This window comes from Psammomys obesus, unplaced genomic scaffold (assembly GCF_907164565.1).
Source record: "Psammomys obesus unplaced genomic scaffold, mPsaObe1.curated_primary_1811, whole genome shotgun sequence".
Lineage (NCBI taxonomy): Eukaryota > Metazoa > Chordata > Mammalia > Rodentia > Muridae > Psammomys > Psammomys obesus.
Window position 1 is genome coordinate 608,299 of NW_026586816.1, and position 14,974 is coordinate 623,272.

At 46.3% G+C, this 14,974-nt stretch overlaps 1 protein-coding gene across 5 annotated transcripts in view; it reads right to left on the minus strand.

Annotated features, from left to right (window-relative positions):
* Window positions 1-978: 978 nt before the first annotated feature.
* The window catches only part of Ninl (ninein like), an 84,509-nt gene continuing 70,513 nt past the window's right edge, over window positions 979-14,974 (minus strand). For 4 of the 5 annotated variants that reach the window (XM_055602652.1, XM_055602653.1, XM_055602654.1 and 1 more), the window contains 8 exons: window positions 13,026-14,102; window positions 10,661-10,765; window positions 10,141-10,210; window positions 6,252-6,410; window positions 5,475-5,588; window positions 4,386-4,556; window positions 3,782-3,895; window positions 979-2,212 (listed from right to left, as the gene is read on the minus strand). In XM_055602652.1, coding sequence (XP_055458627.1) covers window positions 2,021-2,212; window positions 3,782-3,895; window positions 4,386-4,556; window positions 5,475-5,588; window positions 6,252-6,410; window positions 10,141-10,210; window positions 10,661-10,765; window positions 13,026-14,102 — 2,002 coding nt within the window. In that variant the 3' untranslated portion in view covers window positions 979-2,020. Of the gene's footprint in view, window positions 2,213-3,781; window positions 3,896-4,385; window positions 4,557-5,474; window positions 5,589-6,251; window positions 6,411-10,140; window positions 10,211-10,655; window positions 10,766-13,025; window positions 14,103-14,974 lie in introns of those variants that run through there. The other variant, XM_055602656.1, reaches the window with a different exon arrangement.

The following is a 14,974-nucleotide window of genomic DNA, read 5'->3' on the forward strand; positions in this document are numbered from 1 at the left end:
CTTACGGATTCAGCTAGAATGGCTGGCTTGTAAGCTCCAAGGAAACTCCTGTCTCTACTTCTCCTGTGATGGTATTATAGGTACACCGCTGTGCCAGCAGTGAGCTCTGAACTAAGGTCTTCATACAGGTACATCAGGAACCTCACACCTGAGCTGTGTCTGCTGCCTTCTAATCTCCTTTCACTTCAGTGCTAGGCAGAGCCCAAATTAAGAAGTGTACCCACTGTGAGGTGGGTTTTTGTTTTTTCTTTGAGACAGGGTTTCTCTGTGTAGTCCTGGCTGTCCTGGAACTTGCTCTGTAGACTAGACTGGCACCTGTCTCTGATTCCCAAGTGTTGGGATTAAAGTTAAGGCATGCACCACCACCACCTGTCCCCACTCTGAGTTTTTACAGTGCCTATGCTGGTATAACACAAACTATACTGAGATTAGTATTTTACTGATGGGTAAAACTAGACTCTTACATTTTGTTCACTTCTGGGTAAAGAGCTGACTGGAGTAGGGAATCCCTGTTTGTTTCCTGTTTTGTTTGTTTGTTTGTTTTTTGTTTTCCCCCAAGACAGGGTCTTACTATGTAGCTCTGGCTGTCCTGGAACTCCCTGTGGAGACCAGGCCAGCCTCAAACTCAAAGAGATCCACCTGCCAGATTCTTGAGTGATGGGATTAAAGCAGTGGTTCTTTCAACCATCCTAATGACCTAATGATGTGGCCCTTTAATACAGTTCCTCATATTGTGATGACTCCCATCCCTAAAATTATTTCACAGCTACTTCATAACTGTAAATTTGCTAAAATTGTAATGTAAATATCTGACATGCAGGATATCTGATATGTGACTGCCAAAGGCGTTGTGACCCACAACTCGAGAACCACTGGATTAAAGATATGCGCTACTACACCTGTCAGTCTCTGCTTGTATTTTTACTGCAAGGATCTAATCTCTGTCCTCATGCTTGCACAATAACAAAAAAAAAACCCTTGAGTTAAATCAATTTTAATAGAAAAGAAGTTATTGAAAATACAGGAGCTCTTCATATCACAGTAGAATACTCTGGTAAATCAAATGGTCATAATTTAGGTATATCTCAGTTATAAAACTATACCTTTAAAAATGTACAATTTCCAGTGTGATAACAATTTTGTAATGAGATTGCACTTGTATAATGAACACTGCTCTCCCTGAGTCCACCACCTCAGATGCCACCTTCCCTCCCACCCCAGGAGCAGCAGAGGACTGCTGGAGAATGCCCTCCTCCCAGGGGGATGTACTGACCCACATGGAGAGCTCTGACAACATCCCACACAGGGGTAAAACACTTGGAACCTGATTCTGCATTTCAGTCTTCCAGCCCAAAGCACAACACTCAAAAATACTCAGCTCCTTTCTCTCTGTTGTTTTTTACTGAGAGCCTGGGTTGTCGGGAGCCGCTCCCGCCATTACAAGATGGCGCCGGCTTCCTGCTTCCTGGTTCTTCTTGCCAGCATTTTCGCGCTTCTTGCCTGCGCCGCCCTGCAGTTTACGCATGCGCAGCTTTATGCTAATGAGGGTTTAGGCTGCACTCCAATTGCCAGCCATATGCTTATGAAGACTTGAACAGAGCACCAATTACAGACGGACAGGTCGCGCTGCTGGCTATTTAAGCAGAGCACAACCCGGGGTTTAGGTCCTTCACCATCTGCAAGAAAGAGCTGTACAATAAACTTGCCGCTGAAGAAATCCTCGGTTGTCGCGTCGTCCTTATCGGCAAAGGCCGCGCGCGACACTGGGTCATTCTCAATAGGGTCAAACTTAGAAACTGAACCCAGAATGTTACCCCTAGACCCTTGGCCACAACAGACCGTACCATGTATGCTTCCTCAGAACCTGGCACATAGTAGACATTCACTGAATGCTTGTAGGGTGACCAGGACCCCTCCTGTGTCTAGGGGGTATGGCTAGTGAGCCATAGGAACTTATGGCACCAGAGGAGCATTATTTAAAAAGATATTCCTTCACATGAACTCCAAGAAACAGCAGCCTCTACACGGAAAGTGATGCTTGTGCCATCTTACTGATCAGTTTGTTGAGAGCTCGAACTTTTTCTTCCAGGACGCAGTTTTTCTTCTCAGCACCTCGCTGCTTCTCCTCTGTGAGCTGAACAACTTTCGTGAGGTGGGCATTCTCCACATACAGTTCCTTGAGCAGCAGGTCGGACCTAGTGTTCTTCTCCAGCTAGACAGGGAAGAGAGCCACATTCTCCTGTCAACTGCTGTGGGTTGATAGGCCAGCCTGCCCCTTATCCTCTACTCCAGCACTGCCCTTGGTGTTCTTGAGGTCAGACACACATACTGGATACAATGACAATTTCTGTTCCCTGATACAAGGGAGGAAAGTGAGAATCTGCAGAACTATTTAGGGAAAACATAAGATAATTTTATGATCATTTTTGCTTTGAAACAAAAAGCCCTACAAGGGTAAAACAATGAAATCTTGAAGTCTCCGGAGTGCTTGGTTCTTGTCTGTGTGCTCTTCCTTGGTGATGCCACAAAGAACACACTGAGTCGTTACAGCCATCCTCACAGCCAGGTGTGTGAGCCAGTTGCTATATACAGGGAGGCTGGACAGGTTTCATTGATGGAGACACTGTTTCAGGCAGTAGCCCTCGTTGTGTCCTTCTTCAAGACACACAGACACAAGAGCTGAGCACTGGGCTCCATGAGGTCATATGGAATATACGGACATAGACATTGTGCCCACACTGGCAACACCACTGCTGTGACAGAACACACTAACAATGGCACAGACAGAAACAAAAGGCAAAGGAACCAGAGCAGTGTATGCCATTATGGGTGAGATGAACAGGGGAGAGCCCATCTGAAAACAGAGGTATGAATAAGCCAAGAAGCTAGTCAAAGCTGGCCATGAGCACTGCAAGCAGAGAAAAGGCTACATACAAAGGCCCGTGGCTGGCAGGTGTGAAGAGCTATGGTTGGAGAGACTTGGAGTGGAAGTGAAAACAGGCTGGCCTGGCTTAGTTTTGAGTGAGTGGCAGCTTTCAGGCTGTGCCTAGCCTTGGATGGCTCCACGTTATAAAGCAACAGCCTTGGCTGAAATTACTTTGTTTTGAAAATTACTGTGGCAAGAAATGGATGGCTGTGTCCTGTATACTCAAGTAAACTCATGAGGAGGTACCAACTGAGTGTCAGCTGTGTATATACCAAATCACATCAGAAGCACCAGGCACTTGAGCTCATCAGCCAGCCACACCAGTGCCAAACCCTCGCCTGAAACTATAAAGGGAGGGCTAGTGGAGGACTAGAATGTGGCAGGCACATACCTGGTCAGGAGGTCCCTCAGCACAAGCCTCATCCAGGAGTACTGTCACAGTGAAGGACTTCTGCCTCTTTCCTGGGCTCCAGTTCAAGTGTAGTTTCACCTACATGTGACACTCAACGACCCTACCTGTGCTAAGGTTTCTTTCTCAGCCTCTAAAGTGAGATCCCTGAGGCAGTCTTCACAGAGACCCAGAAGGGCATCTGATGACTGACAAGCCAAAAGATGAACCAATAGTGTCCATCCTGAGAATGCAGCCACAACTTTGACATGATGTGCAAATACAGTATGGTATGTACTGAGAAGTCCATCTCCCTGGATTAGTAACTACTAATTTAAAGAAAACGTATGCACTTTCTGCCTATAGTTCTGAATGATCCCCGCAATGGATCTCAGGTTCTGGGGACACAGACTTCCTGGGCCACAGAGAGGAGAGTCCACTGAGGAAGGGCAAGAGGCTGCACTCACCTGCTCTCGAAGTTCCTTCACCTTCTCCTGGAGCAGCCACTCCACATTGTGTAACCGAGCCTCAGCATCCTCCACCTGGTCCTCCCTGGCCTTCAGTTGCTGTTTGTATTCTTCCTGTACAAAAGTTCCAGTTTTTGCACTTATAAACAAATCCCTGAGTTGTTTTGTAAATAAAAAATTACTAACTGCAGAAATCTGAGTGACACTGATGATCTGCTACCTGTGCAGATATCAACAGTGTCTCCACAGGCTCTGAAGTAACCACCTTTCTCTAGTTCAGAGAGACCCTGTGGACTGCTCTGTCCACAGGATCTTCATCATAAATGGGCAATTGTCAAAAGATGATATTCCATAATGGTATTATTCTTCAGTTATTTCCATTGGTGGCCGACTACGATGGTATGACATAAACAGAGAATGTGTTTAGGAGGACCTGGGGACTCGGGCTGGAGGGGCCTATGGGGTTAGCTGGCTTCTTACTCTTCAACTATGAGAGAACTCACCATGACCCTATTCTACCCACAGCTTCTATAAGACGTCCTTTGCCATTCCAGCTTCCTTGCCCTCACCCTCAACTAGCCTGAAATGGCACATCCCCACCCACCTGCTGTGCATTTAGTCGTCTCGCAGCCTCCTCCTCCTTGAGGTTGAGTAGGTGCTGCAGCTCAGCTTCACGAGCTCCAGGAACCAAATGACCCATCTGTTCTTGCAGACGTTGAACAACACAGCCATGCTGGGACTGTGCTTCCTCCAGTCTCAGCTGGACATTGTGCAGCTATAAGGGTAAGTTTTGGCATGACTGATGAATGCAGACATAGTGAAAGGTGCTAGTGTTATATTCTGTGTTTAGATTACCTCAGAGAGCAAAAGAGCTCACTCCCTGTGCTGTGGGATCTGCCTAGGTGTATACAGCAGTCCTCAGGGACTTGGAACCACGTTCCCAGTAGTCACAGTGTTTCCATGCAATGTGATAGGGAAAGACTGTCTGTAACCCTCAGAACAACAGCTCTGGTTCTTGTTGCTGGATCGGGTTCTGTTCCATTCACTGTCCATCACAGCCTACTTCATGTGACCAGAGTGAGGTGTAAGCCATGTGAGCCTCACCTGGTTTCCTTACATGGGGAATTCACAGTTCTGAGACTTAGCTATGACTCAGGTATTATATTGATTATATATATTGATTAATATACAGGAATTGAGAATTCAGGCACAGGGATGAAACTGACTATAGCATAAAGTCCTAAACCCAGGGAACCAGAGCTACAGAGCTCAGCATGGCTATGAGCAGTCACTGCTATTAACATATGCATAAAAACTTTGTCAAGTCCTTCAATCAAGCAATTAGAGGTAGGAATGAAACACAAGTTCAATGAATTTGATGCTGGATGCTTCATCTAAAACACAGAACACCCTTGGCAGCTTAAAAGAACTGGCTGCCACAGTCTATACACCTCTGAGACCCCAGAGACAAGAATGGGACATACCTCCATCAGAGATCCTGTTTGAGGCAAAGCTGATCTGTTTATGTTAACAACAGAATTGGAATATCTCTGAGCCTGATGAGTTTCTGGTCAGCTGTGGAGCATCAGGTTGGCCAAATAACATTTGGGGGCTGGATGAGTCATGGCAACTGTCAGCCTACTTTCATGGCCTAGGACTGGACCAAGTACCTCCAACCACCTCACCTACCCACCTGGCCCTGACTTTCTTCAAGGCTTTCTGTCATCTTTGCCTGTGACAGTTGTAAGCGCTGGCATTCCTCATTCACACGTTCAAGTTCAACTTCAAGGTTTTGGATTTGGTCACCCTGTTTATAAAAGACATTTTCATAATTAAAAGCAGACCCCAAAACGCAGAAACTGAACAACAAGAAAAAACAAGATAAATTATGATCTCTCCCCTGACCCTGAGAGCCCGAGGCCCACACTTAATTTCTTTGCCCTCTTCTACACAAGTTCACATCTGCTGTGAACTCGTATCAGAAAGCACAGAGTCATGCAGTGCTGTCCTCCTTATGAAACCTGGATTATTCCCAAACACTGCTACTTGAGAACTTGGTATCTAATGGCTGTGCCATCAGTTACTCATTCACCTACTGCTGATGTTCAAATTGATTCTGGTCCTGTTTCAATATTATAAATAGGACATCAATAAAAACAAATCTAGCTAAATCGATAATGTTTTTAGGTGCAGTCTTCACAAGCAGAATTATAAAGCTAATGTGCGGGGACACTTCTGGGTCCTTGCTGTTGATCTTACCATTTGCTTTCCTACGACCCACAGTAACCCAATATGCTCCGCTTTCTACATCCTGGTGGCTTTGCCAAATCGGCTCAGGCCGATCCATTTCTACAGGGCTTGCCCTTTATTTCACTTTTTGGGAAACCCACCTACTTGCTCAGCCTCCACCACCCAGTGGGCCCACCTTCCAACCATCCACCAAGGTTTGCAGGACACCGTGGCTCCTAACCTGCTGCTCCTCCCGGCATCCTGCCTCCTCCAGCTTCTGCATTAACAGTTGGATGGCAATGCGATTTTCCTCCTTCTGGGTGTGGAGGGCAGAAGTGTCTCCTTCTAGTTGAAGGATCCTGCAGTTAAGCTGTGACAATTCATCCTTGTATTTCTGAGTCTAGAGCAAAAAGAGTTCAAATACAATTTTTATGTACATAATCTGAATTTATTAATTTATGAAAGTAGAAAAGACCTTCCTTAGCTTTAGCTCCAAAGGAGAAATTTTCCATAAATATATACAACAAGAAGTTGAGTCTAAGGCTATAGAGATGGCTCAGGGGTTAAGAGCACTGGTTGTTCTTCCAGAGACCCTGAGTTTAATTCCCAGCAACCACTGGGAATTATTGGTGGCTCATGACCATCTATAATGAAATCTGGTATCCTCTTCTGACATGCAGACAGAACACTGTATATATAATAAATAAAAGAAGATATATCCAGGACCTAGAAGATTTCTGGAAATCTTCCCCTGTAGCTGCTTCATTCATTTGCATAGTTTTTTTGTCTGAATAACTTTCTATAGAACACAAACAGAAATCCATACATCACAGATCTCTACAGGAAGAAAGAATTATAATCTCTGCATCCTAACTCCAAGTCTTCCTGAGAAAGAAACACTGATCCACTGTTATTCAAATTCCTCCTGTCAGTCTTATCAGTTGTGACTGATGCACCCAGGTTCTTGTTTGTCATGTGACTGGACATGTGCCCAATGAGGGAGCTATCCTGTGCTTCCACGAATCTCAATGGGACTCACTAGAAACAGTAACTACTTGACCCTCTTGGATACTGACCTTCAGTACCTCTGCCTAGGACACCCCCAGAACCTGGCCCCACCGAGAAGCACCATGCCCACACACACACACACACACACACACACATTAGGAACACCACTGATCTCCCCAGATATCCAGTCTTCTCAGCTACATCTCTGATGATGCTGATCAAGGATGTCACTAGAAATGTGCCAGGCTCATTCTCTAACCCCTTCACTTTGCAAACAAAATAGCTGGCTTAGACACACACACACATGCGAGAGAGAGAAAGAGAGCTGACAGTTATATGAATATGTCAGCTGCTTACTGTGAAATCTTTGGATCACTGAAGCAATGTGACTCTGGAATGACTAATATGAGCTAGTAGCATTAGGTCTCTTCAGCATTACGGCAAGAAATGCAATTGTTGGAGAGATATCTGCTGATGTATTTAAGAGCAATGTCATGATACAATTCAGAAGAACACACACACACGCCATACAGCAATAATTAGAAAATGTTGCTACACAGAAACTGTTGGTCCTCAACTCCCAAAGGAACGGTGATGCATGACAAAACAACCCCAAAGGCTGCATTTTAGATAGTTCTATTTACATTATTCTTTGAAATGACATTTTTGGGAAAGAGGGAAGATTAGGGTTGCCAGGTGGGAAAGATGGCTTAGCAATTAAATGGCAACAGGGAGTCCCTAATACAAACACCAATCACATGTCTGTGAAGAACACAGGAGTCTACTGAGGTGATACAATTATGCAGGGTCCAATGCATAAGCAACCAGTGAGGACAGATATGAAAATAGGGGCATCTAAATATGCTCCAAGAGCTGATCAACACCACATCTTGGCTGTGATATTGTTAAGGACTGAATTCCTAAGCACAGCACCCCAGAGTGTTGGCTAGATTTGGAAAGAAGACCTTTAAAGAGTAACTGATACGAACTGCTAAAATAATCCTCTACAGTAAAAGATCTTCTGGAGGTATCTCCATCCCTGATCTCAAGCTGTACTATAGAGCAACAGTAATAAAAACTGCATGGTACTGGCATAGAAACAGACTGGTGGATCAATGGAACTGAATGGAAGACCCAGAAATAAACCCACACACCTATGGACACCTGATCTTTGACAAAGATGCCAAAACCATACAATGGAAAAAAGATAGCATCTTCAACAAATGGTGCTGGTCTAACTGGATGTCTACATGCAGAAAAATGAAAATAGATCCATACTTACCACCCTTCACAAAACTAAAGGTCAAGTGGATCAAAGACCTCAACATAAAACCAGACACATTAAATCGGTTAGAAGAAAAAGTGGGGAAGACCCTAGAATTCATTGGTACAGGAGACAACTTCCTGAACAGAACACCAACAGCACAGGCTCTAAGAGCAACAAAATCAATAAATGGGACCTCATGAAACTGAAAAGCTTCTGTAAAGCAAAGGACACCATCATCAAAACAAAACGACTGCCTACAGATTGGGAAAGACTCTTCATCAACCTTCTATCTGACAGAGGGCTACTATCCAGTATATATAAAGAACTAAAGCAACAAATCAAGTAATCCAATTAAAAAATGGGGAACAGAGCTAAACAGAGAACTCTCTGTAGAGGAATATCGAATGGCAGAGAAACACTTAAAGAAATGCTCAATTTCATTAGCCATCAGGGAAATGCAAATCAAAACGACCCTGAGATTTCACCTTACACCACAAGATGAAAAACTCAAGTGACAACACATGCTGGAGAGGTTGTGGAGAAAGGGGAACCCTCCTCCACTGCTGGTGGGAATCTAAACTTGTACAACCACTCTGGAAATCAATCTGGCGCTTCCTCAAGATCCAGCCATACAACTCCTAGGCATATATCCAAAAGAGGCTCAAGTACACAATAAGGACATTTGCTCAACCATGTTTGTAGCAGCTTTATTTGTAATAGCCAGAAGCTGGAAACATCCCAGCTGCCCCTCAACTGAAGAATGGATGCAGAAATTGTGGTATATCTACACAATGGAGTAATTCTCAGCAACGAAAAATAAGGAAATCATGAAATTTGCAGGTAAATGGTGGGACCTGGAAAGGATCATCCTGAGTGAGCTGTCCCAGAAGCAGAAAGACACACATGGTATATACTCACTCATACAGACATATAACAGAATAAACCTACTAAAATCTGTACACCTAAAGAAACTAATCAAGGGGGAGGACTCTGGCTAAAATGCTCAATCCCTACTCCAAAGGCAAAGAGGATAGACATTAGAAGAAGAAGAAAACAGGAAACAAGTTAGGAGCCTCCCACAGAGGGCCTCTGAAAGTCTCTGCCTGCAGACTATCAAAACAGATGTTGAGACTTATGGCCAAACTTTGGGCAGAATGCAGGGAATCTTATGTAAGAAGCGGGAAATAATAGTAAGAGCTGGAGAGGACAGGAGGTCCACAAGGAGAGCAACAGAACCAAAAAATTTGAGCACAGGGGTCTTTCCTGAGACTCATACTCTAATCAAGTACCATGCATGGAGATAACCTAGAACCCCTGCACAGATTTAGCCCATGGCAGTTCAGTGTCCAAATGGGTTCCATAGTAATGGGAACAGGGACTGCTTCTGACATGAACTGATTGGCCTGCTCTTTGATCACCTCCACCTGAGGGGGGAGCAGCCTTACCAGGCCACAGAGGAAGACAATGCAGCCACTCCTGATGAGACCTAACAGACTAAGATCAGAAGGAAGAAAAAGAAACCCTCCCCTACCAGTGGACTTGGGGAGGGGAGTGTGTGGAGAAGGGGGAAGAAGGGACGGTTTGGGAGGGAAGGAGGGAGGGAACTAGAGGGGGGATACAAAGTAAATGAAGTATAATTTAAAAATAATAATAATAAAAAAGAGTAACCGATACTGGAGTCCTTATGAGAGGAGGTAAGGACTCAGATCCTCACCAGGGACATGATGAGAACTAGGGTTGGCTGCAACAGGATCCTGTAGGAAAAAAAAAAATCTAATCCCCCTTCATTAGAGAAATTAGTTCAACACTAAAGCAAGGGGCAGGGGCAGTACCACTCATGCCAGTCAATACTGACCTGTGTGCTGAGCTCTTCCAGGTCAAAGCAGGCCTGTTCCTTGTCTCTCTTTAAAACCTCAATCTCCTGCCTATTGAAGAAGCAGATTAAAAACATCAGTTCATAACCTGGCTAACATATCCCCAGCTCTGACTCACTAACTTGCAGAAGACAGTAGTAAAGGTTGGAGAAAAGCACAGTGGGCTGTCACCAGGCTGTGTCAGGCTCTGCTACCCTCCAAACATTGGCAGCCCCAGCCCTCAAGTACTTCATGGACCATTTCTGCAGGGATGATACATTCCATGTCCTAGGTTGTGGGAGGGATGCCAGTTATGGGGCAGGTTACACACACACCAGAACTCTGTCTGAGCTCCAAGGGTGTAAAAATCTAGGGGCTGCTGACCCACAGAAGGGGGCTGGAGGCCTCCAGCCTGCCCATCTTCTCACAGTCCCTCACTGTCAACCTGCCCCTCCTAAGCTCATTCTAGAGTCCCGACGGCCGGCAATACACAGGAATAAGAAACTGTGAGGCCCACCTTACCTCTGCGTTTCATTTTTGCTCTCTGAAGTTTCTAGTTCCAGCTGAATCCTCCCCAGGTCACTTTTCAACACAAAGTTTTCTTCAGAAAGCCTCTGAAATGCAGCCCTGTGATCAAAGTTAAAGAAGTACGTTGAGGCCTAGAAGGGGCAAGGTGAACACAACCTCACAGCCAGCTCATAGTTGGGAGGGCTGAAAACTGCAGGCTGCAACCCCTCTCCAGAGGAGGCAAGCAGGAGACATTCTCCAGGAGAGGGAGCAAGCTCCAGTTTGCACTCCCCAAGGCCAAGCCCTTTGGACCACACCCACAACTCCTACATGCACTCAGCACCTAGACTCCACAGACACCTAAAGCTTGTGAAGAACCAAGTCACACATAGTGCGTGTCATCTTCAGAGGCCATACTCCAAGGGCCTCAAACCAAACAAAAATCTGGAAGCCAAACGGAAACTTTGGGCAGTATATCTCACAAAGATGTGCCAGTCCAGGGCACAATATCTATGTCAGCTCACCACCAGCAAGGACAGAGAAGATAAAATGTGGGCATGCACATAGCTGGGGCATAGAAAGAGGCCCAGGCAGTCTCAGGTGAGTGGTGCTCCACTTCTCTGCAAAGGTAATACATCAACGCATCCTCTACTGAGGCTCTCAGGTCTCCTTGAGGTTAGCCTCAAGTAAATATGAACACACAGATCAACAGACACATGAAAAGGCCACCAGGAATGACAGCAGAAACAACTAACTGTTGTTTCTGAAACAACAGTGAGATCCCCAGGAACTACAGACACTAGAATTATCAGAAGTCGTGGTACTGAGGACAATACTCTACAGCAGGGTCACCTGCTTAGGAGGCAAAGGTGTGGAGAGATGCCTACAAACACCTGCAGGCAATGCAGAGCCCTTTGGGTACAATGTAGGTAGGCCTGGAGGGTGCTGGGATTTGGTTGGTTTTGCTTTAAATGTTTAAAGAAGAAACATGCCTCAATTAAAAACATTTTTAGTTTTATAGGGTTTTTTTGAGACAAGGTTTCTCTGCATAGTCCTGGCTGCCCTGGAACTTAACTCTTTAGACCAGAACTCAGAGATCTGGCTGCCTCTGTCTCCTGAGTGTTGGGATTAAAGGCAATTGCCACCACTGCCTGACATACACTTCAATTTTATTAAGAAAAACTTACTATCTAGGCTGGCACACACACACCCCCCCTTTTCCTCCATCTTTCTCCCTTCCTATAATTCTGCATAGAGAATTCCAGCTAATAAAAGTGACAAATGGGGCTGGAAAGATGGCTCAGTGGCCTACTTTGTGGCTCCTGAAATGACCTACAGCCTGTCTCTATTGAACAGTGTGCTGAATAAAGGTTAAAGGACAACACACACGCGCGGACACACACACACACACACACACACAGACATATGGGCCACTATCATGTCGTTTCCCACTCCTAGATCATGAAGTCATGGGGGATGGGCTCCAGCTCAGGCTTTCTGTTTCCACAAAGCAAGCTCCTCGGGTAGAGCAGGCTAGCACTGCAGCTGACCATAGGTTCCTCTCCCTTTGGCATCCTCTTTTCTTGACTATTTTCCTCACCCATCTAAGCAAGTTCTCTCAGCTCTTGCAGGGTGACTAATGTACTCAAAGTACAGATTAATGCTCTTGATGAGACTCTCACCCTTAACTCTCCCCCTGTTTATAGCAGGGCCAGCAGCATGCTGGGCGACACTGCAGGCTCTTCCCTGTCAGGCACACTAACATATATGGGGTATTCCTATTTGAACAGTACTTTGATGTCTACAGTAGTGCCCTTCTCACAGATTCCTACATATGTGGCCCAAAACAAAACAAAAACAAAAACCCCAACTCCAACAGAACATATATCAATGCCTCTTCTTTTCCCACCTGGTTTTTATTTTGGCAAATGACTGGAAAACAGCAGTTCCTACTGAAAGGAAGCCATGTCTGCTTTCTTAAGCTGTTTAGATAGTGACATTTGCATGTATGAAATTCTACTTTTTTCTTTTTGGTGGTAGGGACAGAACACAGGACCTCACACATGCTAAGTACACTATGTCACTGTGCCGTACCCAAAACCTACATTTCAGTCACATGAAGCCTCTCATGACGTGAGGGGTGAAGACACCAAGAGGTAGCTGAGCACCTCAGAAAGACCTACCCTTCCTCTCTTGGCCCAATTGCTGATGCCTAGTCAGGGGAGCCAGGAGGCAAGATAGGCTTGTGATTCCTGCACAAGTAATGGGAGTTACCCTGCCACACTGGCAGTCAAGAGCTTACAATTGGGGACACAGTGCAGTAGTCACTAGAGACAAGTCTGAGGGTTTCATGGGCAATTTAAGTCTAGGAGCGACAAACCTGTAGTTCTCTCTGGAATCTGCTTCTTTTTCAAGAGCCCGGACAACATCTTCCAGTTGCAAAAGTTTGGTCTTCACATCTTTTATCTCACTCTCTGACATCACTTTGGCATCTGTCTCCTCCGGAGTGGCAAGGTGCTTGAATTTGGTCTCTTGTGGGTCTGGGAGCTCAGAGCCTGGCCATGAGGGCATCATCCTGGCAGCGCCTTCCCTGACCTGGAGCCAAGTCTCTTCGACACCTTCACCATGCCTAGCCAGCCCCTCTGAAGCCTGTCCTTGAACCCCAACAGGAGCTGGCTTTCTGTCCAGAGCAACTGGGCCCAACCATGGCTCCAACATCTGGGGCTGAATAGGCAAGGGCAGCTTCTGGCCCTGGCCTGTTTGGGGTCTGACAGGAGGCTCTGGCTCCTTTGAAACAGATCCCTCCTCAGCACTGAGCGGACCTTGATGGACATCTCTGACACCCAGACTCTCTGAGGATCTTCTGGGCACTAGGGCTGGGGTTGGGCTTGGTATGGCATCTAGACTACAAGGCCAGCTAGGAAGATCCCTCCCCACAGCTTTCCCTTGGCCAGGCCACTCTTCTGCTGGTACCCCTGTCCTTCCATCAGGGCTGACAGTTTGCTGGGCTGGTGGCTGCTGCCTGATGTCTGGAACTAGGGACATGAAGCTGGGTATCCTTTCTTGTTGGTCACTCATAACAGTGGTTCCATTCTTCAGGAGTGCACGAAGCACATCTGCCTCCTGTACAAGTCCCTCCACCTGCTCCCTATAGGTCTGTTCTAGCTTCTCCTTCTCCAGGGTGAACGACCTGCAGATTCGTGCCTGCTCTTCACTCATCACAGCCTGCAGCTTCAACTGCTGCCTCCGACAGTGTGCCAGGACCTCCTTTTCCCTCTCTTCCCGCCACCCCTTCTCCAGGTCCAGCTGGGCAGCCAAGTCCTTGACTCGCTGCAGGTGCGTCTGCAGCAGCTGGTCCTTCTCACATTGATGCTGCAGGGATAGACTCTCACAGCAGGCAGCATGCTGGGCTTCCAACCATGACAGTTTCTGGTTCAGCTCTTCTTCTGCCTCCCTCCTACAGAAACACAGTTATACACTTTGGGTTCTGACAGCTGAATCCCAGGCCCTACCACTCGTGGAAGAAAAAGCCACTTGAACTTCTGCTCTAAGACTGTAACTAACCCCACAACTTTTCTCTCTGTACCTACTTGGTCATGATATCCTGTTCCTTCCCTGGAGTCCTTTGTGGAGTCCACAACACTAAACACAGAGGGCAGTACAGAACCACTTACCATGTCTGACAGCTTAACGATAATGCAGGTTACTATCAGGCACGATTAAAGTTCCTGTTCTTGGTCACACTGCAAGTGCTCAGTCAAGCCTGGCGGGAGGCCTTGCACTGAGTGCTACTGAGCAGCACTGGTCCCAAGTGTTAGTGCGACAGGTAAAATTGATCCAGAGTCAAAAATTCCCTTGAAAATCCTATAAGCAGTTTGGCCTGAGGCCTCATCAGCCTGGGGAGACTGGAGAGAATGTAGGAGTGAGGGGAGGGCTACACAGACACAGCCAGCATGAAGCACGCTGTGCACTCTGGCCTCAGCAGGGGGCCATAAGTACCTGGACTAGGTGTGGTTCCAACTGTAAAGAGAAGCTACCAGGTGCCCAGCTGAGCAGCAAACTGGGAAGGAAGAGCCTGGCACATCCTGGCTGCAAGCAGGAGGGCTCCTGTACCCCAGCCTTCAGGCACCACACAGGGTCCAAAAGGAGCATTGTTCCAGTCCCTTAACATGTTGAAAATCCTCATGTTGAAGAGGTAATTGCTTAAAGTTTGGAGAGTGATGTGACTTGAAGCCTGCAACAGTCAGTCCCCTCAGGTCTCCATTGCCCTGACTGTCTTTGCTGTTATCACACCCTGATGGGAAGGAGAGGAAGCTCTGATTCTTTCCA